Source organism: Dicentrarchus labrax, unplaced genomic scaffold, assembly GCF_905237075.1.
Source record: "Dicentrarchus labrax unplaced genomic scaffold, dlabrax2021, whole genome shotgun sequence".
Taxonomy (NCBI): domain Eukaryota; kingdom Metazoa; phylum Chordata; class Actinopteri; family Moronidae; genus Dicentrarchus; species Dicentrarchus labrax.
The window spans coordinates 9595529-9622062 of record NW_026136702.1 but is presented as its reverse complement, the minus strand read 5'-3'; the positions used below and the strand labels follow the sequence as shown (position 1 = coordinate 9622062).

At 39.1% G+C, this 26534-nt stretch overlaps 3 protein-coding genes across 5 annotated transcripts; 2 read left to right on the top strand and 1 right to left on the bottom strand.

Annotated features, from left to right (window-relative positions):
- The first annotated feature begins 1075 nt into the window (after positions 1-1075).
- Positions 1076-10066, top strand: adam8a (ADAM metallopeptidase domain 8a). 2 transcript variants are annotated; one of them, XM_051416862.1, is made up of 25 exons: positions 1076-1211; positions 1317-1426; positions 1573-1646; positions 1764-1842; positions 2650-2726; positions 3058-3289; positions 3989-4066; positions 4244-4312; positions 4946-5115; positions 5199-5280; positions 5381-5523; positions 5622-5799; positions 5901-5990; positions 6151-6346; positions 6447-6528; positions 6620-6800; positions 6889-6975; positions 7065-7149; positions 7510-7621; positions 7723-7921; positions 8266-8313; positions 8422-8478; positions 8593-8643; positions 8751-8831; positions 9149-10066. In XM_051416862.1, exons 1-25 carry the CDS (start codon positions 1166-1168, stop codon positions 9191-9193), a joined length of 2652 nt encoding a protein of 883 aa, XP_051272822.1. In that variant the 5' UTR covers positions 1076-1165; the 3' UTR covers positions 9194-10066. The 2 variants fall into 2 exon arrangements, with proteins under 2 accessions (XP_051272822.1, XP_051272817.1); XM_051416857.1 differs by having other exon boundaries at positions 1151-1426.
- A 101-nt stretch (positions 10067-10167) lies between these two features.
- Positions 10168-13857, top strand: spef1 (sperm flagellar 1). Its single transcript, XM_051417589.1, has 7 exons — positions 10168-10378; positions 10532-10643; positions 11145-11292; positions 11477-11522; positions 12529-12613; positions 12705-12810; positions 13234-13857. The coding sequence occupies exons 1-7, from the start codon at positions 10270-10272 to the stop codon at positions 13345-13347; spliced, it is 720 nt and encodes a 239-aa protein (XP_051273549.1). The 5' UTR covers positions 10168-10269; the 3' UTR covers positions 13348-13857.
- A 3336-nt stretch (positions 13858-17193) lies between these two features.
- erlin1 (ER lipid raft associated 1) lies at positions 17194-25746 on the bottom strand. Of its 2 annotated transcripts, none has more exons than XM_051417361.1 (12): positions 25662-25746; positions 24261-24387; positions 23404-23485; positions 22335-22381; positions 22181-22242; positions 21950-22075; positions 21738-21811; positions 21318-21376; positions 21087-21178; positions 20842-20931; positions 20649-20728; positions 17194-20163 (listed from the first exon to the last, which is right to left on the bottom strand). In XM_051417361.1, exons 2-12 carry the CDS (start codon positions 24371-24373, stop codon positions 19987-19989), a joined length of 1002 nt encoding a protein of 333 aa, XP_051273321.1. In that variant the 5' UTR covers positions 24374-24387; positions 25662-25746; the 3' UTR covers positions 17194-19986. The 2 variants fall into 2 exon arrangements, with proteins under 2 accessions (XP_051273321.1, XP_051273312.1); XM_051417352.1 differs by having other exon boundaries at positions 25597-25728.
- Positions 25747-26534: the final 788 nt, after the last annotated feature.

Here is a 26534-nt window from a genome sequence, read left to right as displayed (position 1 = left end):
CTTTTAACCAGACAATTTAGATTCATCTATTTCTGTAATAACTGATATTAATATCCACTGCAGCGGATGGAGGAATAGCAAGCACTATTTTATGTTTGTTTGTTTTAATGACAAATTATTTATCTCGTCTCAGAAAAAAAAAAGAAATATATATATATATATATATTGCAGCAAAATAGCAGTAAAGATTTGTGGAGACATTTCACAATGTATACCCTTTTTTTTTTTTACATTTATGCTCTCTTTTTTTAATATTATAGAGAGATTTACTGTTTCTTTTCATGTTTATTTCACGTAGCCTGTGATTGTTATTGTGTGTTAAAAATAAAATCTTACAGCGTTAATTATTCAGTTGATATTTTTTGCTTACACTGAATAATAAGTGCATACAATCAAATTATCACAAAAACTTGTGAACAAGGCGTTGGGGTTGCAAAAAAAAACCTCTGCCAGGAGTGTTTTAATTATCAATGAGTCACGTAGTAACGCTAATTATGCAAGATCGTAAACTGTCCTGAGATATTAAAGTAAAAACAGCCTCTGAGTGAAAGTGACTGAGCTGCCATTTTACCAGCAGGTGGCGACAAACTCCACTGAGGGTCTTTGCCGATCTGCTGGTATCTAAAGTGGAGGACTAAATTAAGAGTTTCCCATAATTTAATATTATTCATCTGCCCAGTAAAAGCTGTCTACACGCAACTGCAGTTTATTGTTAATCTAGTTTATATTTGTTATAGAAATGTCTGTGGAGCCTGTCAATTGAGTGTATTGTTAATCAGGGAGAACAATGTCTTAAAGAAAATGAGAAACTCTTAACAACTTGTGGGAATAATTGCGTTGGAGGGGAAATTCAGGCCACAGCCAAACTTTCTTTTGTTCAGTAAACTACTAAATTAACTTTTACACACTTTCTAAACGAGCGTTTTTTTTTTAAATCAGAAATTTGATTTCACAGCACTTTTGTGACCCATCTCAGTTCTCAGTCATTTGTGTAAAGAACAACGTTTAACTTTTTAAAGGCTCGGGGTGTGACTCGTGGTCTCTCAGCCTCATACGGTCATTTTCTGGATATTACAGCAGAGAAAAGGGGCGGAGAGCTGAGGATCCTCAGTATTTCCTTCAGACCGCCGAGCACACAATGACACAGTGCGCCCGGTAGAGCAACATGCCAAAAGCTGGATATTTTATATGGATTTTATTCTCCTCATGGGGTACGACTTGTCTTTTCTTTTCTTTTCTTTCTTTCTTTCTTTCTTTCTTTCTTTCTTTCTTTCTTTCTGTCTTATTGTCTCATACCATGTCCCTCACACTTACAGGAGTAATTGCCGGCAGTGTGAGGACCCTACCTCATGTGATGAAGTACCAAACAGTGATACCTCAGAAACTGAAGGATTCATCTCTCAATAATGATGCTGCTACACATCAGGTAGGCCTAACACACACTCTACTGTATTATTTTATCAGTTTGTCAGTTTGTGTTTAACTTTTTAAAGCATGCATTAAAGTCTTTTCTGCTGTGTGTGTGTGTGTGTGTGTGTGTGTGTGTGTGTGTGTGTGTGTGTGTGTGTGTAGACATACCCTGATGTACTCCAGTACTCTTTGACGATTGAAGGGCAAAACTACACTCTGCACCTGGAAAAGAACAAGTGAGATGTTTTTTGATGCTATATTTTTTATTTTACTGTGCATCTTTATATGTTATACTGAGCTTTCTTTCTTAATTTGTCAATATTATTCACATAAAAATACTCTCTTCTTTTCAGAGATCTGGTTGGGAAAAGCTTTTCTGTGACACACTATTCTGATCAGGGCACCCAAGTCACAACTACTCCAGATCTTAGGGTATGTATTCTTTCACTACCATTTCACTAACATTCACATAATCCCTGTATTCATGATCAGCTTTGTTTCACTTCATTCATTCAATTTGAATCGCTGAATAAAGCGCAAATGTGAGTAACTAAGAGGTCTCAAACCAGGCTAGTATATATTTCCCATGAACTATTTTATTATACATTCCGTGAATCAAGTACAGGATTTCCTGCGCCACCTACCCACCCAGTTTCAGTGGTTTTAGTGCATTTGCTTGCTGGTGAAATGATCAGTCTTATATCAAAGTCACAGCTCTGCACTGTAGAATATAATACATCCATGTTGATCTTCAACATTGTCCTATTGATAAGAGAATATCAATATATGGTTACAGCTTTTCCAACACACATACTTTAAGTGTTATATTCTCACCAGTCATGTTTTCACGTCTATACAACACAAATAACAGATTTAATTTAATTAAAATTAGTATTCATACGGATCTCAGTCATCTTTATCATTGGCATTTATGAAATCCCTTTTATGGACATTTTATGCAATCCATGCCGGTATTTTTCCTCTTATTTCTAAATATCAGTTTCTCAACTGCAAAGTTCCTCTTCATGAGAGTGACATCTCACATTGCCACTATTGAGTAATGTGGAAGAGGAATCGACATATAAGGTTAATATTGTAATTAATATTATCTGACCATGTCACACACAGTACAATATATCTTCTTCAAATTAGACCACAGTCTTCCACTGTGCTTGAGAAAAACAGTGTGAATTGAAATCTCTCCTTTGATTCTGTGACAAATAATGAATGTCTGTTCAGATTCACTGCTACTACCATGGACACATTGTGGGAGTGGAGGAGTCCTCTGCCAGCGTGGGACTGTGTTCAGGAATCAAGTGAGTAATGCTGGATGTACTTTTTTTTTTCTCATCCTGTATCTCTAATTACAAAAAGATTACTGTTTTCCTAAGTAGAGAGACAAATGTAATCAAAACCTATGTTGATGTGGGTCTGTGCGTCCAATCCAATGAGAGGATCAGTCCCTCTGCATCCATTTCCTCCATCATGAAGACCATTAAGATGTAGCTTTGTGTCTGTGAAAACCTGTAACCCAATTAAATTAGGCCATGCAAACTTCTGTGGAAACTCGAAAGCATGATAAATGAAAGACAAGTAATGAGCAAATTTGAGATCTGTCCACACTAAAGTTTCTGTTTTGCACTACAGGGGGTTTGTGCGTCTCCAGGACCAAATGTACCTTATCGAACCTCTGGCCGGCGCTGAGGCGGGGCAACGCGATGAAAGACAGAGCTCTGACGCTCACAGTGACGAGGGTCTTCATGCTGTTTACAACTACAAACACCTGAGGAGGAAGAGGAGCTCCTGTTCCCATGGAAACACGACCACTTTCTATGATCATGGAGCTCATCCGTCTGGACTGTTCAAGCTCGGCAGTCTGGTAAAGGCACACAGCGTGGACACATACAGATATACACCAGGGTTTGAATCCTACAGCTGATGTCTGAGAGCCAGCATTAACTATAGCTTTAGTAACTACAGTAAAATGGTGTAACTGTGTAAAATATCACAATACAAAGTTCAAATTCTGTAATCTGCATCAAATTTATGACAAAAAACAAACATGTTCCAAACACAGTTAAATTTTTTGAAAATTTAAATGTTTTCTGCAGTTTTGTGCTTCACATTGTCATACAGTTCAATGTAAGAAAGGACGCTAAAACAAAGGAAATTAACAAAAGGGATCGCACAAAAAAACAGACTAAGTAGCGGAAGTGAGAGATAATAGATCTTAACATTTGCAAAGTAGTACAGGATGTGAGCGTTAGCTTCAATGTGCATCTTTATGCATATTTTAATAGATAAAGTCATCAAACATGAACATTAAAACACAGTCATTTAGTGGGCTATATTAAATATCCTTAAAGCAAAGTTTTATTTTTCTGGTTCCACTATGTTTTATGTGTCTTATTTGTTTATTTTACTTCTTACTTTATTGTATTTTGCGTATTTTATTCACTTATTCTACTCACTATACCTTTATGTGCTGGATTATATTTAATGGTGGTTGGGATTTGTTTTAATTTCTGTTAAACACACTTTAATATTGTTGATATCTTCCATGTTTTGTGTTATTCAGAGAAGCAGAGCACAGACCAAAGACCGTGCAAGAAAACCTAGAACAGTGGAGCTGGTTGTGGTGGTCGATAACACAGAGGTTTGAATTTTTCTCTTTCTGACTGAGTCTATTATTTCAGATGTAACCTATTAATGATAACAATCTTATGAGTGATACACTTTCCCCCCGAAGAAGTAGATTATGTTTTGTATGTGGGATGCTGTTACTAACTTAATAATAATATAACAATCATTTATACTTCTCATTTCTTTTTAGTATAAGAAGTTTGGCAATAAGAAGACAATAGAGACCAGAGTGCTTGAAATAGCAAACCACGTCGACAAGGTATGTTTGTTTCTCTGTAATCTATCAGTTAAAGTGATTCAACCTTGTCATGTTGAAATAAAAATCCACTAATCTTTGCAAAAAAAAGTTGCCAAGAATTTAAAATAAGAACATTATAATGTTCAAATGAGTATAAATGCTCAATTTTGTGTCATTTTATGCCATTTCCATTCTGAACTAATTAACTATTCCATCTATTTTTACTGGTAATTTAGTGCATTTTCATTGGCGGCAGATAAGGCTCGCATTTTTCTCACAATGCAGCACAGCCAAGTGTAAGAAATCTGTCCTGATACTATTTGTTCTTTACTGACTGGAATCTGACCAATAAGAAGTTCTCTTTCTGTGAAAATCTAACTTTAACTGTGAATTTTCACACCTAAGCTGAAAATGTTCACACATATCACACAATCCTTTTTGCATAGAAAGAGTAGTGCCAACATGAATGTACCATCAGACAGCACTAGACAGTGGTTTCCTGTTAAAGCATTAGAGATAAGGCGACTGTTTCTCTAATTTGCAGCATTATTTGTTGGACTCGCTCACATTCAGAAATACTGATTTGAACAATTTACCTGACAATTCATTCAGTTTTAGGGGAATTTTCTGTGCTAACATGTTTCACTGTTTCAGCTGTATCGCCCCGTGGGTGTGCGTGTGATGTTAGTCAGTCTGGATATCTGGTCATACAAAGATCAGATAGAGGTCAGCACTGACCCTGAGGTCACCCTCCGCCGATTCCTCCAGTGGCGTCAGCAGAGCCTGTTGCCCAGGATTAAACACGACAACGCGCAGTTCATCACGTAAGACGCACTTCAAAAATGTTAAGATGATGCGTTAGGCTGTTACAACTGGTGTCTAAATATCGTTCCTCTTCTTTGTTCAGCGGCGTGGATTTTGATGGTTCTACCGTTGGCTTAGCTAACACCAATGCAATGTGCACCTCTAACTCTGGAGCTGTCAATGAGGTAAATATAGGTTTTTGTTTAATAATTGTAAAATGAATGGTATTTGAGTGATGTTAATGTCAGTTTTATTCAACTCCACTTCTGTCTACTATACACACAGGACCATAACACTAACTCAATAGGAGTGGCGTCTACTATTGCACATGAGATGGGTCATAACCTGGGCTTGTCCCATGATACTGAAAACTGTGTCTGTGGCTCCTTAATAACGAAAAGAGGCTGCATCATGTCTGAGAGTGTTGGGTAAGCTTAGTTTCTCACCTGCACATAAACTCCCCCAAATCTACAGTCCTTAAACCCAAAACTATAGCAAATATTTTCCTTTCTATCGTTTCTTGTAGCATTGTGTATCCAGAGTTGTTCAGCAGCTGCAGTCAGCAGCAGCTCAGCAGATTCTTGGAGGAGGTCAACCCTGCCTGTCTGCTGGATACTCCCTCTACCGATCGAGTCTACGGAGGGCCAGTGTGTGGAAATGCCTTCCTGGAACCTGGAGAGGAGTGCGACTGTGGCACTGTAGAGGTTTGTGCATGCCATGCTCACACAGGGTGAACACATGTAACCAAGGCACACAAAGGAGACTGGTTTGTAATATTCTTTACCCCTCTATGTCTCTCTCATAGGAATGCAGGAATCCCTGCTGCAATGCCACTACCTGCAAACTTAATGCAGGTGCCCAGTGTGCAGAGGGAGAGTGCTGCCACAACTGCCAAGTAAGTAATACTCTACTCTAGATGCACAAAGTCACACCGATGCTAACTGTGTTACCATACAGCTAGACACTGTCTGACTGTGCCGTCTGGCCGGTTATGCGCGAGTGTACATATTTCAGTAGTCGGAACATCACCATCTGTGCCTCTATCTGCTCTGCAGCTGAAACCGGCACAAAGTGTCTGCCGACCAAAGGCAGGAGATTGTGACCTGGCAGAATACTGCACCGGCTTCTCGGCCTCCTGTCCAACTAACGCCTACACCCAAAATGGCCTGTCCTGCAACAATAAAAAAGGATACTGCTACAATGGACAGTGCCCTTCACGGCAGGAACACTGCAAGAGACTTTGGGGACCAGGTAAAACACCTGTAATTTACAGTTTGGTTAAGATGTGCTTTCATTCTGATACATCAGTTCTTACATCTGCAGCCATCTCGTTTGTTATGACTCTGTTTAGATGCTGAAGTAGCTGCAGATCTTTGTTTCACCCAGCATGGAACCTGCAGAAAGACACTGTTTAACAAGAGATGTTTGAGCCGGTATGTATTTAAAAGCAAAAACAGCACTATAATATCAACAGTGTGGTGTTGTTGGTCTTTGTGATCATTGCTTTGTGCTTTTTGGTTACAGAGATCAATCTTGTGGGACACTTTTCTGCTCTGGAGGCTGGGATTTTCCAGTGACATCTAGGAAGTCCTTTTACATAGTCAGAAATGGAGACATATGCAATGAGGCAACTATGAACCCTGAAGATAACTATCCTGCAGATCTGGGGATGGTGCCTACTGGCACTAAGTGTGGCAACAACATGGTACGATAACTGCAGAGTTACCATCAAAAAAACCTTCAAATCTGTGAATTGTGTCAATGTCCTCACAGTGTCTTTATCTGACTTTCAGGTATGCTACAATCAACGGTGTGAAGACATCAAAAACGTAAAAGTGTACGGAACAAACAGCTGCTCTGACAAATGTAACAACCATGGGGTAAGACATCTGTTAAATTCACTTGAAAAACACTTGGAGCGCTGTAGAGCCGCGACAACATGACTGACTGTGAGTTTGATCTCTGGCAGGTTTGTAACCACGAGAACAAGTGTCACTGCGACCCCGGCTGGGCCCCGCCTTTCTGTGACGTGCTGCTGTCAGAGCAGCCTAAAGGTACATGTTGTGCTTGTCTGTCCACACACTGATAGTCAGAATCTGAATATCTGCCTCTTTGTATGCCTGACCTTTTTAATGACTATGATTTGCACGTGGCTGTTTTTGTATCTTCCACGGTTTTTCACCGAGATTTAATACTTGAAATAGGTTTCACCAGGACTCTCAAACAATTGTGCTCTGTTCCACTGAGCACAAACAGACACTCATATAATGGAATTCCCCCATTAGTCCGTACAAATGCAGTAATGACGTTACAGTACATCTTGTTTCCTGAGCGGCTGACGTATGCCGTTACATGCTCATCCTTGAGCAATAAAAGAATATTGTCACGATGAATGTGTGTTTGTGTGTGTACAGAGGGAGATCTGTTGGTGTATATTGTGTCACTGGTGGTTGGCTTGCTTCTGCTGTTGGTCCTGGTCATTGGGAGTTTGATGTGCTGCATCAGAAAAAAGCGGCCTGCAAAGAGGTACAGAAAGAAGTTATTCCTTTCTTTCGGTCTCACTATGTATATTAAAATCATATCATATCAATCTTTTAATCATAACTTCTGTGTGTATTTCTTTACAGATGCCTCCAATCTACCTCAGGACAGTTCAACCCTTTGTTTCGGTCAAGCAGTACGCGAGGCAGCCCTCATGTCGGGTCCAGACAAATTAGCAAACCTATATTTGTGGAGTCTTCAGCCACTCAAGCCTGTAAACCTCTGTCCTCTGCTCCTGCCAGACCACATCCTGGAGCAGTGAAGCCCTGTAGAGCAGCTCCAGAGGTGAGCTTCAGCACCATAATGTAGTGATACCATAAGAACTAACACTGTATGTGTTAGCTTTTTCATATTTTTGTTTCCATTTGACATGTTATTTCTATTTGTGGCATTGGAGTTTGGATCTGTAACCATGTAATTATGGTGATTAGTTAGCTAAAGCTACAGAAACAGTGAATATATGCTTGCTGACGTGTCCCTGAGCCACACACTGACTGCAAATGTGCTTGAGGGATGCTATTTAAAGATCATAAACAGGGAATTATTGTCGTTCAGCTGCAAAACCAGTGAAGTTTATGGTTAAAAAAAACTAATACTAACTTTTTCATTCACTCATTTCTGTCCCTCAGCCACCGAAGAATTTCACAGCGGTACCTCAGCCATCAAAGATTCATCAGGTAATCTGATCTGCTGCTTCATTAAGTGTAGCATCATTTATTGGTAAAATTTGAGTCCTTCTTTCAGTTTCTAGTGTATTCTAACCAGTAAATAAATGTTTATTTTAGATTGTAAGACCTTTCATGCAGCTATCAACTGTTCCAAGCAGGCCAATCTATACTGAGGTAAACATACAGAATTCAGAAATATTTCTAATTTTCTTTTTAAGGACATGAATTAGTTGCTTTGGTATAATTGTTGTTATTGTATGTCATTTTTGTGGTCTCTTTTTTTGACAGGATAAGCCACAACCTCCTTCCAGACCTCTGCCACCACTTGCAAATAAACCGGTAAGTGACATTACAGGTCACTTAAACTAAGAATTAGCATTTGTTCGCATTCACACGTTTAACTGTTCGTCCCCACTGGTTTGAAATGTGAACGTCTGCTCTCTCAGATCATGAAGCCAAAGCCTCCGATGCCTCCGGTGAAGCCAAAGCCCTCCGCAGCCCGGTCCCCATTGCCACACACTCAGCTGGTATGTATTCAGACGATAGCCAAAGTCAACCAGACTTTCCCTAAATCCTCCAAATCCTGGCAGTTGGCATTCAAACACTCCTAAAGCTATTCAAGGCATTTGCATTTATAAAGACGTCTGTGGTTTTGGACATTGTCCCAACGTAGCAGTGTAATGAGCAAGCAGTGGCTCAGTGTTAGTGAGTCAGTAAGCACATAAACTTCTCCAGGGGCCACCGCTGGATAACTAATAGACAAATAACACAAGCGTTTGGAGAAAGACTGTCCTGAGAGAAAACTCATCAGCAGCTTGTATATTAACAGTACATGTTTTTCTAGCTTGCAGGGAGAGCCGCCCTGATGCCACCCAGCAGGCCGAGATGACAGAGGGAATAATTCAGCCTGGTGTAAACACTGAGATCCTCTGACAGAGGACACTGTTGTCGTCCCACCTTGAAGGACTTAGAAATCCTCTCAGGAGACGCTCATCTGTTTTTCAAGTGGAAACAAGATCCGCCGAAGGATCAGCAACAATAAGTGACAGAGCTTTTCTGTCAATTATGGTCTCCCTGAAGATTACCGCCGTCTGTGTCTTGCTTATGTAAGCCTTCAGTATGTTGATGAAAACCTGAAGCCATGATTGACAGACTCAGCGTCTGTGCTTTATAAATGACAAATGGCTACGCTGCCACGATGATGATGATGATTTTTGCTTTTTATTAAGGGAAATGTCTCTCTGCCTTGATCCTTGAATATGTGAAGACTGTATGAGGCAATTGCACTATCAATGCTGAAACAGTTTTATCAACTGTTACTGTTCCCTCTCATGGTTTTGGTACTCCTTTTCTAAAAAAAAAAAATTAATAAAATAATGTTGTTAAGGGATTTTAAAATGTGCGCACTTTACAGATCTTTTTTAAATTAAGAACATAAAAACAATAGTTTAGACTTTTTCTTGAACTTTTTACTTACTTAGAGATGCTCGACTGTGTGAGACTGAATATTACATGCATTACATACATTTTTATGTTTTGTTTCGTGTGTTTACTTGATACATGTTGATTGTACTTCTTCAAGGGATTTAATATGTCATATTCTATGCAGCAGACAAACAGTCCTTCCCTCACAATGCCAATGATTGTCCTGCACTTTGAACTGAAAATGCATTTGAACCGTTTTCCTATTTATTGAGATTTTCTTTTTGTCTGTAAAAAAAACAAAAAAACGAAGCTTACAATAAAAGTTGAATCACTTAAATCATGTTTCGGTCCATTTTTCTCCGTCTGCACGTCCAGACGCCATAAACCTTGTTGCCATAGTTAATTAGCGGTCGCCTAGCAACGCCTTAAAACAACCCGTTGCCGAGGGGAAGCTAAGAAGGGGCTAGCCCGGTGAAACAGTTTGGACCTTGTAGAAAGTGTCCAGAAAAAAACAAAAACACAGATGTTGCTTTAAGAATAATGGACCGAGAGCTGAACGAAGAGGAACTGCAGGATTTGTACGCATGGATAGACAAAATACCTCTGTCCCGGCCCAAAAGACACATCACAAGAGACTTCAGCGACGGAGGTAACGTTAGTAACGTTAGCCCCCCCTTTTGGCTCTGTTAGCAATCCACAGTAATATGACCTCCTTCAAACGCTTGGCGCAAATATTTTGTTTTATTTGTTTGTTTATTTACTCGTGAACTGACTCTGCCTCTCTTGCTGGAAACCCGTGTAGTGATGGCTGCAGAGGTGGTAAAACATTTCTTCCCAAAGCTTGTTGACCTGCACAACTATATCCCTGCACACTCCACACAGCAGAAGCTCAGTAACTGGGACCTTCTCAACAGGCAAGAAACCAGTCAGTTTATATTGTTTTTGTTTATTCAGATTGCATGCGTGTATCTCATGAAGGACTACTGAACTTCTCACAATCAAACTTTATAAATATGTCCACATCATCCTTGCACAAACACTCACAAAATGTCACAATCCCAATTAATATCTCTTAATCCAAACGACAGTTGTGTTTTTCTTGTTTTGTTTTTTTGCTGCAAACACAGAGGCAAAGCATTTCTTGAGTCCTGGCATGGGCTTCTGCATCTGGTCATGAGAACAGAGTCCAACACACACCCACTCATTTCCCCCCCCGCCACTGATATGGCACATATCCAGCTTCAGCTTTTATGGCTCTTCACTGTAAACACATTGGCCCCTATGCTGTTTATCATCATCATCATGCATCATCAGTTAATATCACTTTCAATATGCCGTTCCTCTTGTAACTGGTTTTGTCAATCAGAAACATCTGTGTTTTTATTTTTATATTTTTTTCCTTTTCCTGTGGACAGGAAGGTGTTTTCCAAGTTGAACTTTCACGTGCCCGAGGATACATTGAAGAGGATTGTACTGAGCACCGCAGGGGTGATAGAGCCTATACTGAGGGCCCTCAGAGAGAAGATAGACAAGAAACTGGAGCACACTACAGAGAATATACTGGTGTGTTGCGTCTGTTTATGCATGTGTAGGCTTAGACACATACATGTTAAAAGTCATGTTTATTAATGGGGTCATCTCTCTCTTCCTCAAGGGAATCATAAAGCTATCCTCGGTATTTGTGAGAAAACACATTGTAGCTAGAAAAATAACCACATTTTGAACATATTTTTTCTGTTGAACTCAGGATTTGGAGTACTACGACACCAGGGACCAGGAGAAACCACGGACAGGTACACAAACCCTAACATACCGTTTATTTATCGACCAACTAATGGACTTTATTCTCTATTTCAGTTGAATAGAGAAATCAGCTGAATTACAGAAATTGAAACTGCTGAATTAACAAGAATGTGATGACTAGGTTTTGACTTAATGCCTTGTGCTGGATGGTAGTGTCATCTGTGGAGTGAATTAGCTGACACAGTCAATCCGTGTAACCCTGACTGAAGCTGCATAGTCCGAAATTTACGCTTTTTTTAAACACAGGGAGGGAAGTGGGTGTAATTTTAGACTGTTTTCAGTGGTGCTGTATTTACTGGTCATCTGACAAACACAAAATCAGCATATTAAAGACACACTGATGTGTCTGTTTGGTGACTGCTGTGAAATGATATTTTTCCAAGAACCTATACCGCTTCCTGCCTCCTCTTGCTTGTCCTTATATTGTCTTGGTTTGTGGCCTGCTAACAGCTCTCAGCTAATCTGTCACAGAGATAGCAGTGACCACACGGAGACACAAACATACCTACATTTACCAGGCATCAGACAGGACTGATTAGAGAATGTCGCGACCTTTCGGGAGTCACTCTGTGACGTGTCTCTCTTCCGTTTCCCTCACCTCATCCGTCCCTGAACCTACCCTGTAAAGCAGGGGCCTCCTCCCTCTGCTCTTTCCTCTTCCATCTACACCCCATCCACTATCAGACACACAGCTCAGGTCCTCATATCAACTCCCAACATCACCAGATGGCCCTTATCGCTGGCCTGAGCTCAGCACTGCTGGACTGAAAGGCCTCCTCATTTTTCTTTGTCTCCACCTTTTAATGTTCCCTCCCTGTTTTCTCCCCCTTTCTGCGTACAGTTATTGCCTTTTCTGCTTCCTCTCGTCCTCCCTTTACCTAATTGTGTCCATGAGATTTATTGGATGAATCCCTGCAGGTTTTAACAACAGCAGAGGGTTTTAGTCATCATGTTACATTCACATTATAGTTGGAAGTTTTGTCTTCTTGTCTTCAGAAATGCGTCAGACTGAAGCGAAACTCGTGGCTCAGCTGGGAGGAGAAGAGATGAAAAAAGATGAAAAGACCAGACAAAAAAACGGGTATGACCCAAATGCTGCTTTTAATGTGAATAAAATGAACCAACAGTAGTGTTTATTGTAATAATGTGTCTTTTGTTATTTAACTGTATAGTAAACCGCAGCACACGGCGCAGTTTTACGCAAACATGGACCCTACTTACCGACTAATCCTGCAGGAAAAAGAGCAAGCTGTCATGGCTTTGCAGGAGACTGTGGAGGTACACACACACACACTCATTTTAATCTGGGAAACACTCGGCTGACTGGTAGAACAAAATATATATTTTTTGGATGTCCTGTAGAGGAAGAGCTTTGTCATACAGTTTAACCCCCCGTAACATTGTTACAGATGTGTGTGCATGTTTGAGAGAGAGGTAGAGAGAGACTTTTAGGTGTGTGTGTTTGATACGTATGCGTCATAAGCTGTGTCAGCAGTGGTCAGTGAGTCAGTATCTGCTAAGAGGATGTAACTTTTTTTCCTTTTCCGTCTGTGGCCACATGTGCATTTTAAGAAAGGGCCTTTTACCACCTTAGGAAGTTTTTATCAATTAGATAATTCAGTTTTAGAACTAAACCTCCCATTGTTTGACCACATCCTTTCACAACTTTGTGTGTGTGTGTGTGTGTGTGTGTGTGTGCAGATCCTACAGATGAAAGTAAGCAGGTTAGAGCATCTGGTTCACTTGAAGGATATGCGCATTGAAGATCTGACGCGGCACCTGGAGACGTACAAAGCAAAAGGCAATACGTGCTGATGCAAATACGAACACCAACAATATGTAACACACATGGACACACGGAGCATTCGTAATATGTCTCCGAGATACAACTATGTAGCATCAACTCCAGTACACTCTTACATTAATAAAAAAAGATTAGTCAAGGCAAAGGATTAACTCATAGACAGTTCTGAGATTATTGTCTTACCAGCTCAAATGTGTCACACCTGTTGAAATGTACCAGTGGGATTACAGATGTGTGATGTCTTAATGTCTTTTTTCTGAGTACAATGTGTTTTGATGAAAAAACAACCGTCGTAATTTAATTCCTATTGACATTAGTAACACCTTTAACAACAGATTGATGTAGGTACAAGTAACACACTGTCCACTGTTGTTCGTTTAACTATTTATTTACTTTTTTGTGAGGTGTGTGTAGAATTCAAAGAGTTTATGTATCTACAGTCTTATTTGACCTACTTTGCCTTCACCCGACCCATTAATTCTGACTGCCAAGAGCTCAATAAATCAACAAGTCACAAACTTTCCAAAGTGTCTTTTTAAACATGAGAGAGTGAAAAATAAGCAGAGTGGAGATCTGAAGCAATAAAATGAACCAAATTTTGCAAACAAAATTATGTACATGCAGTGTGAGGTTCATACGCTGTGAAAGTCACTTCCACAATTTTCACTGACATCATTTGTTTCTTGTGTAAATCTAGTTCCCTTTAAGTGTTAAGCACTCATTGAAACTTGGAAATTAAAGTCAAAGAAGTTACCATATACGGTTCCTCACCTGATAAAGGGTTAGGGTGGTCAAAGATAGAACGCAGCTATTGATGATGGCATTTTCCACTGTTTGATGCGTTGGTTTCAGAAATAGTATACAGTGAAGCCGACAGATGACCAAATATAGTAAAGTGTTGCTGACTTTGATCTTGCTCAGCTGTATCAGTAGTAGCTGACCTGCAGCTGTAAATGAGTTCTGTTGTGTTGATCACCTTCATGCCGCTTAATTGATCACCAATCTCAAGCATGAAGCAATAAAACACTAAGGTTTTTTAGTGTCGATACATAGACATCTTTTTATCATTTCAAGTAGACATTTAGACTTTTGCCACACTCTGTACACACTCTTTATTACTGTAGATAATTACAGTAATAAAGACATTGCATGTAATGCATCTATTATACAGTGTAAGTAAATGTGGGTTAGGCTGGTATACCAGTTTACTAGCAGGTCATTATTGTCCAACAGCAATATTCTATTTAAAGGATTTGTCCAGTCTGACATGAGTGCAGTTCTGGGAGAAACAATATATACTTATATATATATATATATATTTTAAAGAGTTAAATTAATTAATTTATATATCTTTATTGAAAGAACGTGAAACATATTTATATATAATCAACTCAACATCTACATCCATGTAAGCAAACAACATCACAACTGACAGGAACAAGATTTCTAGAATTAGAGTAAAAAAGTAAACAATAAAAGTACAATCAAGTTTCTTGAATTTCATAACAATCAGAATTCAACATGTGTTGAATGGATACTACAGCAATGTGGTATTTCTGTCCCATAAAGCTGCAGGACTTGCGAGAGACAATGTTTAAAAAGAACGGTCAAAGTCGCAGCAACAGACACCGACATATCTGAAACACTGAAATTCTTTTCCCATAATGCAACTAAATTGCATATTTCATTGAATCTCCTCTGCCTGTTAAACACCCTCATCCTTCAAACTCCATACTCCCAGTTTATAATGTAGGTTTTATGTCATATATGGAAAGCAAAAAGGCGTGGTCACATTGGCACTGGCACAACAAGTTTGAAGTGTGGTGACATGAGGGCTACTAGTTAGTAGGACTAGGTTGTACTATAGCTGCAGCAGTTTATACTCCCATAGGGTAGGTTCAGTAAAAGTGGATGGTGACATACAGCTAATCAGCTATGAAAGCGTCCTCCATTTTGGACTCACTGTCAACACAAGCAAGTATCAAGCAAATTTACAGGCCAAAGTTGAAAGGTCTTAAAGTTAAAAGTTGAGTGAGATTTTACTGCAGAATTCACCACAAAATTGAACTGATGACATCCTCAGGGTTAGTTTCCCAGAAGAAAGCTCCCTTCAGAGCTACAGAAAACATCAAGTGTTTTCACAGGCTGAGTACTACTTCTGAAGACAGTTTACAAAAGGAGAAGCAAGAAGGACGAAGCATATATAACTCAGAACTTTAGATTTAGAGTCTAAATTTTAAAGCTGACTCAAGCGATGACTACAAAATCCATCCTGAGGATCATAACCGGTGAAGGTCCGAAGGGGGAAGTGCTGAGAGCAACTTCCAACGCTAATACTCTCTGTGTGAGTGTTGCACACACACACAGGTTAGGAATGTAAGAGAAAAACTGCAGAACACAGAGCCGCTATTGATGATGGCGCTGCCTGCCGCTGATGAATCAGTATCATACTGTTGTTTAGGGACTGGATTTACAGCCCCACAGTGAGAGATGAGGGACCACACCCTTGAATCTCCGGGGAGGGACAGATCCAGGGAGGAGTCAAGGCTAGAAGGATCATGCAGGATCTGAGGATCAGGGACAAAAGGAAGGAAAGAGAAACGCTGGCTCATGTAGGAAGGAGAAAACCTGACCTTGACCCCACTTCCTGAGAGGGAGGGGCTTTAAACTGGCTGGCTCTGACACCAAATATGACCACCCATTAAAATGAGCACCAGACATCCACACACACAAAAAAAACCCCTCCTCAGTTAAATCAACAAAATGAGGATGAGTGAAGATTATTTACACTCACAAACATGCTTTATGATCGTATTTCTCACAAATCCTGACATCAGGAAAAACAGATCTGGGGTCAGACTAAAACTAAACACCGTCCCACAGAAAGCAAAGACTGGCAGTTTGGCTGTGAAAGGATACCAGAGATCTCTGTGAGGACAGAGAGGTCTTAAGAGGAAGCTATCACTCATGTGGTCATCCAGGCAGTGGTCACACGCACTCACACGCACACTTTGAATGCTTCCTGGAAAGCCTTTGTGAACAGCTGACTGGCCCTGCTGAGGGGCAGGATTTGAGGTTCAGAGTCAGTCTCTTGGGGTGACCATTTTACAAACTCAACAAACACATCTCTCTTTTTTTGTAATGTTTACAACACATTATATGGGTTAGAACAACAGGGACTGTGTGATGGATTGTGTATGTATATTCACTAAATGTTCAATGAATCATCCTCGTGTTGCCACAACCACCCAGACGTCCAAATTAAGTGACTAGCCGGCACATGCACGTCGTATGAATACTCACTCAAATATTTGATTTGAGCTTGTGAAGGGAAAGATTTTAAATCTGTAACCATTTGTAAACCCGTGAAAAACTTCTACATACGACATTTAAGTTTGTGGATGTATAGAAAACATTTGTAGTAGTAGGCTCTTCTTTTCAAACAGGTAGCTTCAGTGTGCACGTGTAGTTAAAGTGTCCCAAAGCGTATGGGAACTCTGAGTCTTACAGTTTTCTTCTTTAAATCTGTACTTCGATGTTAATGATTTTTGCCAGTCTTTGTGTAACCTCAGTTGACTTTCCTTTCTGTCACTTTTTTCACAGCTTCTTCTTCTAACATTATTTCCCATGCTCACTATCTTATTGACCCTTATTTGAACCCATAGTCCCATCTTTGTTCTTCCCTTTTGCTTTGTTAAACTGATCTTATTTTTCTTTTAATCACCACTTGGCAAAAACTCTCTTTGGGGCCGGAGCTCGGGCTGAACCAGAGCATTCATTGTGTTAGCTCTCCTCCTGTTGGCATTCGAGAGTACTACATAATGTCCACACACAAATCAGCACAGGGAGGCGAGAGGTACCAAAATAGGTTTTAATTTTACATAAGAACATTGTCAAAACTTGAAAACATATTTTGCATATAAACCTTTTAAAACAAAGAGACAATGTTTGAATTTCACAGATTGTACAAAATATTGACCAAAAAAATCATTTCTATGAGTGATTCATACCTCTCTTTTGCATCTGTATTTGAACCCACCACCAAAGCAAACAGCTCTAACTGCCATTCAGAGGTCAAGTAAACATCACATCTTCCAAACACTAGTAGTGTCCACTGCTAGTTCGGTCTTTCTCAGTTAGTCTACGAAGGAGGCCGCAGAGGACAGCCTGTACATCCGAGCTCTAAAGAGGTCTCACAGTTAAGTTCAAAAGGAGCTTTTTTTTAGTTCGTAAGAATCACTGAATCTTTAAGTCTGGGATAACCCAATGTTATTATTAAGGCTTGAATTCTGAATGGTGGAAGTATTTCCATGTTTCTCAAACAGAGCTGAACAAAATCCAAAGCTTAAACACAATAAAAACTAGCACCAACTTGCATCTTATTGAAGCCCATTAACATTCATCTTTAAAGAAAACAAAGCATGTGTTTGTGCAGTACTGAAATTCATGTCTTGTAGGTTAATGTTGTAATTAGAAGTTGCGCGTTGCCATTAAAATCCTTATTATCTTGTTTAGCAAAGATTAAAAAAAACATTGCAGTTCTTGAATTACAGAGAAATGTTAACACTGACAGAGGAAAGGAGCTTTTGTTTATATTATTTCTACTTTGACAAACCAACGTCCTCTTAATATTCAATGTCACACACACCTACTGTAAATAGATGGTGCAATAAAAATGTCACTTTAAATGTTTGCAGAAGACACAAATGTAGATTCTAGTGGTGGTGTTTTGGACTTTCATTTGAAACTAAATCATAGCTTTGCTTATCCTCAAATCAAATAGTTATTTTCTTGTTTCACCACTTCACTGTTCATACTTGTGTGTCCCCAGATTCATTTAACAGATTTTATTTTAACATGCAGCATATATGTAAATTTATTTTCTGGCACAACTGTCAATTTTTGACTTTTGAAGAGTGTAAGCTCTGTTCAACATCGAGCAGCCGTTTTACTAAAATAAAAGTCAGTTTCCTGAGAATTTACATTCCAACCACATCTAAATAAGCTGTATAACAGAGTTGGCAGACAATTGCAGGCACTACTAATCATCTGAATCAAGCCACTACAAATTTCCACATGCACAGCCCTGATAATAAAAACCAGATGGAAGAAAGAAACATGTGCGGACTTCTTGACAAGAAAAAACAAATCATGACTTCCTCCAGTGGCACTATTATTCAACAGTTTTATTGTTTCGCTCACATATTAATTAGTTCTTAGATTATCTTTTTGAAAGTCAGATTTTTCTCAGTTGGCTTTACAGTAAGTGCCACAGTAGGTTTTGGTGCAGCGTCTCAAGTCTTTCTGTGGTGGGTGCTCTCTCAACCACAACTACTAACAGCAAACTATCACCAAGCTAGCGGAGGATAAACTACATGACTACCAATCTGACACCACTTTATATTAACTATAGAAACTGTGAACACATGATGACAGCCCTCCAACCTCAAAGACTTGAGTATCTGTAGAGTAATACCTAACTTTCTGCAGGCTCAGGTGAAAATTTAACGAAGTCAGGCCACTCGTTTCTCGAACATTAACATTTTAAATAAATTTCACCACTCGTTTTCATGTCTGTAGGACAGAGCCCGACTGATACAGGATTTTTGAGGCCCATACCAACTTTAGAGGGGTTGAATTTCACTGATTACCGATATGGCGGCTCATATAGCGACTTTTTATTAGCTCTTTTCTATGCGGATTTTACACCAATATGACTATGCAAAGGTAATCAGGAGCCTGCTTTCTTCAACAAATAACTTTATTAAAGAATATTTACGTTAATATTCTTTAAAATAATAATAATTTAACATATACATGTTCAACCAATGGTGCATATAGGCTAACATATACACTAATAGGACACAACAGGCTGATATATTGGTCGGGCTCTACTGTATGATTTCAGCCAATGGGAAATGTAAGTGGGCTCCATTCTTCTGCTGATATAATAACATGTATAATGCTCTAACTACAGCAAATAACCTGCCATAACTATGCAGCATTTGATACTGTAAGGTGAGATTAAACAGCCCTCACACTGACTCGTGTTGAGAGAGAGAAGAGCCAACTAGTGATTTAGTGTAAGAGAAGATGGCATAGAGATGACCTACCCGCATAACACACTTACACAAACCATCCTGCTTTTAATTAGTGTCACCTGTCAAGATTCCAGTTAATTCAAACTAGAAATTAATTGTCAAAAATCCTATACATTTTCATCACAAAATCACTCCTCTTGCATACAAACAAACAAAATGAATGCAGATCCAACAGCAAAGTTAAACACTGCACTGGTTGCAAGCACATGTAAATTAGGGCGACTACTTGCTGTCGCCTTCCCCAGGCATAAGCACTTATTATGCTTTTGATTTTAAACTATGGCATCATTCTCATTCCTAAAACTTGTCTTTTTCCAAAGAGTGGAAGGTAAAAAAAATCTTTCCCTTTTAGCTTGCCTTTCCTAGCTCTCACTTCTGTGTGTCCTTAAATTCTCACTCTTTCTTTGCCATTTAGATTTAAGACTGAAGTGTGTTGTTCACACTAGCTGCAAAGCTATCCCACCCATCATCTTCAGTTTAGTGCTCTCCACCTCACAAGACAAATCATCAGGTTCTCCCGTCCTGTGCAGAGGCAGAGCTGTGGACTCACTACCCATCTAGCTTCTCTTTAAGCAAGTCTGGTTGAGCATTGGAGCGTCCAGACTTAGGGGGGCTGTTGTTTCCCTCAACAAACATGTTAGGGATTTCCTGGCCAAAGTAGATCTTACTGTTAGCTGCTATGGCCTGGTACTTCATCAGCTCCAGGTACTCCGGGGTTAACTTCAACTGCAAAGATTGAGGGTAGAGACAACAGCATGTGAGGATTGGATTATGGCTAGATCATTATCATTCTTAATGACAATACTAGTGTGGATCTTGATGTGACCATATACAGCATGTATACTGGCTTTGGAGGATTTGGTTCCAAAAACAAAAAACACGCTGTTAGTTTGATAATCACCAGCTAAACACGTCTTACCCAATGTGATCTGCATCTATTTAATGTTAAAGTTCGGCATTGATCAGATCAATAATGACTCCGTTATTTCGAAAGAGGAGCAGAGAGCCTCTGCCAAAAAGCAAATCCAGTGAATCCACCACAAACATGGGCTGACTGTATAAATCTGACCACACCAGCTGAAATGATATTGTTACAATTCTATTATCAGTATTATATTTATTATTATAATTTATACCTCGCAATATCATGATATTCTAAGGCCATTAGATAGATGTTGTATGTGTGTTTATGTATGAAAACCATTCTTTACCCTGTTTGCTTCAGCTATCTTGGAAGCTGTGTAATATTCTGCATCAGCCTTAGCCTTCTGCCTCGCTAAGAAGGCACCATCTGAAACAAAGAGACAGTGTTGAATGAGACAAGACACATGACAGACCAGCTCACCAGACACCACGGCACACAAATTCATCTTATAGAAGAGAACTGAAAGCAATGAGGCGAACCCTCTATTTCAGAAATCCTCTTCTCCGTCTCCTTCTCCATCACCTTCTGTTGGAAGTGGATCTCAGCAACCTGGGCCAATTTCTGAGCCTCTGCAAGACGGAAAAACGTGAGCCTTAACAACTGTACAGACGGTGGGGGGTTGATAGTTGGGTTACGCATGAGTGACTGAAAAGGGGAAAGTGCTAAAAATTGTGCATGCAAATTTACACCTAACAGACTAACAGTAAAACACCATCACATTTACCAATAATGGCCTTCTTCCTTTCAGTCTCTGCTTCCTTTTCCACAACCTTCTGTGTCTGAACTGTTATCATCAGACGAGTCTTCTCCGCTTCCCTGCGCACGCACACGCACACACACACACACACAGTTTTTCTTTCCGTGTGGTCTAACTTGAACTGAGTGGGTTGGTAGCAGGAGAGAATTTGAAATATGCAACAAGACTGCATTAGTAAGTACAGATTTACAAACTCACATGAGTTCAAAGTTCCTCCGGATAGACTCTGGGATCTTTGGCTTGGTAACTCGGACTGCCTTCATCAGGATTTTGAAACAGTGCAGAGGAAGAAGGAAAAAAAGAACAGAAAAGAGATGATGCTTTCCTTACAATCAATCTGCCAATAAATCTTAAACCAAGCAGATGACTGATTAGTTAGGGTTTTCATGTTTCTCTTTCTCAATAATCTCCACCAGCATCAGAAACGTGTAGGAGAAAACAGAAGCAGCCTGAGCCTTATGCTCTGTAGCTATGTTATAAATACAAATCCAGCTTCTGCAAACATGCCTTATTTAATTTTGTAACCACTGGTATATTGCAAACTGTGACTTGAATCCCAGTCTTCCTACTTTCTATGCCCCTCTACTGCTCAGGTTTCTTGTGCATGTGTTTAAATACCTGTATTGTAAGTCCGGGTGCCATAGCATTCAGATCTTTCTGCAATGCAGTCTTCAAGTTCTCATCTATAATGTCTGCAAGACAACAAACAGCACAACAGCTGTGTATTACATTTTCGGAATTTCAGGAGTTAACACACAGCTCGACTTGTGTTACCTGTATTGCAGTAAAATGACACAATGCTATCTGTTTCATTAGAAGAGTGTACTCACCGAACAACTCAATATAGACCTCCTGTAGCGTGTGTACACTGCAGAACTGGTTGAGTTCATGGTGAATCTTGTTGAAAATTAGAGTTTTGTCATAATCAGCAGTGTAGTTCCTCACAATGTCCAACACTGCAAATAAATTAAGAAAAACAACAGTTATGCAAAGACGCTGGCCTTCATGACTCCACCAAATAAGGAACTTTTGCAACAAAGTAGAGAACAGTTCGTACATACCTGCTAAGGGTACCAGCATGTTAACGACTTCTATCCTGTCGAAATAGATCATCACACCACCACTGTGAAGAAAAGAAAGAAAAAAGTTAAATACATAATAATTTTAATAAATGGATCAATAACTTAACAGCTACATCAATAAGCTGAGTCTTACCTTGTTCCACAAGGCACATTCTTTATCTCATCTGTTTGAAGTGTGGTCTGAAACACAAAAATTCAAAACATGATCTAACAATTATCATCCATTTTCCTACCACGTGGATCCTTTCATGAACATTTATCTGGATTTAACATGTGATGAGATAATTTTACAAGTTGTATGTTCCTAGTTTATAAAAGTATGCAAGACTAGATAAAGTAGTGCACGCTTGTTTGAGGTGAACCTGTGTCGATAATAAATACAAGATGCATAATATATCACATATTATCATTTTATTGTGAAAGTTCATTATCGACCTTGAAAATAGTACAGAATAATCTTAATTAAAATGAAGTTCTGTCTTCAGTAAGTTCACGAGTTGAGGTAGCTGAAAGCAGAGAAAAAGATAATAAGTAGGCTTTGAGATAAGATTATAATTTTTTTTAAACTTTACTGTTGATGTTCAATCTGATATACAGGCTGTGGCTTCCACAAGTTTCAATAAATTATTTGCTGTTCGTAGTTATGAATGTTTATCTTTCATGCAAACACTGTATGTATGATTCTGAACCTTTTTGCGTATTATTTTTATGTATTAATCACTTTTTATTGCCAATAAATGAACAGGTTGTAACGTAACTTTAAAAAAAATGACACCTTTCTCTTTGCCTATGAATTAATTTATGCGTTTCCATGCAGGAATGGAGGCTGGAACTTTTTACAAAATTTCAAAAGGATGTGACGTTTCTACGCGCTCCTGCGTGCCTTCTTTCTCCACTTCACTACAATGTCAACAGTGTGCCACAGCTAATGCTTTATGAATGGAGTCTGCACCTACAACAACACTGTAAAGTTTGTGGAACATACTGTGATACTGTTAAAAGCTACTGTTTCAGCTTGTTAACATGGATAATTTGCTTGCAAGCTAACGTAGAAAAATACCACCAGCTAGCTTCCCGGCTCTAATCTGGCTGGCTTCCGGTTTTACAGGTTACTTTGTTGGCAGGTATTGCAAGGCGGCCAGCGCCAGAGAACGTTACTCAGCTTAGTTGGGTTGCAGCTGTTGGCTGAAAGGTAGTTTTACCTGCACTGATCTGTAGGTGGTAATGAAAGGCAGCATGATGTGATATCCAGGACCATTTGGAGTAGTCAACAGTGCCCCACCCCTGAAATAAATACAAACAAATTATTTGGTTTGACTTCTCAGCAGCAGGTTATCTTTATAGGCAAATAAAGTGGGTGGACAAAAGAAAAGGAAATGGTGTTTATTCAAGTATAACAGTTAGCAGTTATTATATATAGCACACACACACACACACACACACACACACACACACACACACACACACCGTAATTGTGAACTTCCAAAGCGTAACAATCTATTGAAATAAATAGAATAAACCAACGTTAATAGGTATGTTTTTAGTGGTGTATATTCACATTAAATTAAAGATTTGTTGTGTTTTTGTTAGAATGAGCCTTTTATATCTAGAGGCACCGCAGGTCACCTTCCTTGGTGGCCACCATGTTTCTACAGTAGCCCAGAGGGGACAAACCAAACACTATCTGTTTGTGTTTTTAACCCACAATAGTTTCTCCTTTGCAACTACACCACTAGATCCCACTAAATCCTAAACACTGGACCTTTAATTAGCAACTTCCCAGTGGGGGCCAGTAAAGTCTAAAATCTTAAACCACTGTTGTAAACTGTTGTAAACACACATAAGACCATGCGCAGATCTCATTTTTCTCTTTTTGGTGAAACAGGTTTGCTGTATGCATGCCTCAGTATCCCCAGATATACTTCCACATCCACACCAAATTTATATGCATCATTCTCAGGACACAGGGCTTTTAGAAATAAGAATATACCATCCATACTCGTAGCATATATGTGTTATTTCCATCAGACACAGATGTTAAGGGTCAGGGTTGTGATACCTGTAGTATACAGCAAGGTGTCCCTCCTCTATCTTGTGAATGGAGGAGTGCAACAGGATGGCCATCACTCCTGCTATTGCAGCGAACACTGCCCCCACATGTGGCATCGTCATCCCCACAAACTCACCTACAGGCAGAGAAAAGCATAAACATTCTGCAATATTTATACAACATTATTTACTCTACACTATTGCCAGACCTTCACTGTAATTGTCAGCAGCAGTACATTCAGTCGGTTACCAGTTTGTTAGGTAAACCTAACTAAAGTAATGCAGTCTTATACAACAAATCCAACCTTCGTGAAGGTTTTAATGTTTGGATTTGTTGAAACTATTCTAGTGAAGTGTTGATTCAACTTCGTGGTTTTGGAGGCTGCAATTTGTGGTGTTGTTGAACTGAATTGCTTTACACTGAGAGTTGTTTTTAATATTGTGAACACACTCAAACGGAGTAGACAGAAGTTTATAAAACATTATATATACACTTCTCAATAATCCAAAAAGCCATAAAAGGGGGAACAACACTCATTTCAAAACAACTTGCACTGCACACTGGTTGACAAAGTTTGCTGATATTACAGAGGAAAGCTCTTTACTGCAGATTTGTTAACCAAACAAGGTTTAGTAAATGCTCCGATATAGTTTGTTCTCTCTTTCTCTGGGCTGGATTAAAAACTAATAGCTCATAAAGTATAAATGAAACGTTACACAGCTTGCCAAACGTAGGCGGGCTGTGTCAGATATCTTTAGTAAATGTAATGTATCCTGACTTTAACACAGGTGCACCCAGGTCAAAAAACGTGAACTGAACGCAACCCACAGATATTCGTTAGATCACTTCAACACGTACATACAGCAAGTTACAACGAGTCCTGCCACTAAAGTGCTTTAACAGTTCGTATGTAAAGCAGTAATAAACAGGACACCGAGCAGTGCGCTATACTTCGCTGCTACTATTAAAAAAAAGTGCACAAGTAAAGTCAATGTTAGCCAGGAATGTGGACGACGATTAGCTCGCATGGAGACAACTACTAGCACGTTAATTCCTCTGTGAACACATGAAGCAACGCGTTTATACCACAGCTCTCTCCTCTCTCTCTCTCTCTCTCTCTCTCTCTCTCTCTTTCTTTTAATATAACGACCACACTGAACGTCTGAATTAATTCACTTCGGCAACAGCAAAGGCTGACACACCGTTTCCCCCTGGTAGCCGCGTTAGCTGGCTAACTAGCTTTGGTTTCGGGAAGTGAGCCGCTCCGTCGGTGTCTCGTAGCTTCAATGCTAACATTACATTGCTAGGCAACTAGCTGAGCGCAAATGAAAACGAGGTAACTCACCTGGCGCTGCGCTGAGATCAATATTATCAATATGTAAACGGGCTGTTTATGATAAATACAATTACCACTGTATCGAACAGTCCTGCCTTCTGCTTTTTTATCATTCAACGACCCATCCCCCCCTCAGCCGCCTCCTCCTCCTCCTCCCCCCTCAACCGCCTCCTCCCCCCTCAGCCTCCTCCTCCTCCTCCCTCTCGCTCGTTACATTATGCTGCCTTCAGGGACGGTCGGGAATCGGACGCTTGTTGTGGCATTAATTTGGGGATGTGCGTTTATTTTGTTTTTGTGACATACGACACGTGTTTTTTGTTTTTTTTTGATACAAAAAAAATATTCATTATTGATAAAGACTTTCATCTTCCGTATCGTCGGAATTCCCTTAATCAATATTCAGTGAAATACAGAGGACCACTATAATCAATATCTACCTTATCTGTATTTAAAACATTATCTGATAAAGTCTCTAATTAGTAGACAGTCACAACACTTTATGGATCTCAATATAATTTATTTAATCTGGTAAAATTATTGTAAATTTCTATCAATATTGTATTTTAATGTTGTACTACACAATCTTTGTTTTTCTCTTTTTAAAGTTTGATTATACTTAAATTTCTTTAAATTATATTGTCTTTATTTATATATAGTGCTTGTGCAAATAAAAAAATACTATTATTATTGTATTATTAAATATTGTCTTTATTTATATATATAGTGCATGTGCAAATAAATAAAACATAAAATACATTTCTATACTATTTTATATTTCTATGTTAGGAAATCATAGTTTTTATTTATATATAGTGCTTGTGCAAATAAAAAAGTGTATGTCATTATTTTATAATTATATTGTCTTTATTTATATATAGTGCAAATAAATAAAACACAAAATACATTTCTATATATTATATACTATTTTATATTTCTATATTATTAAA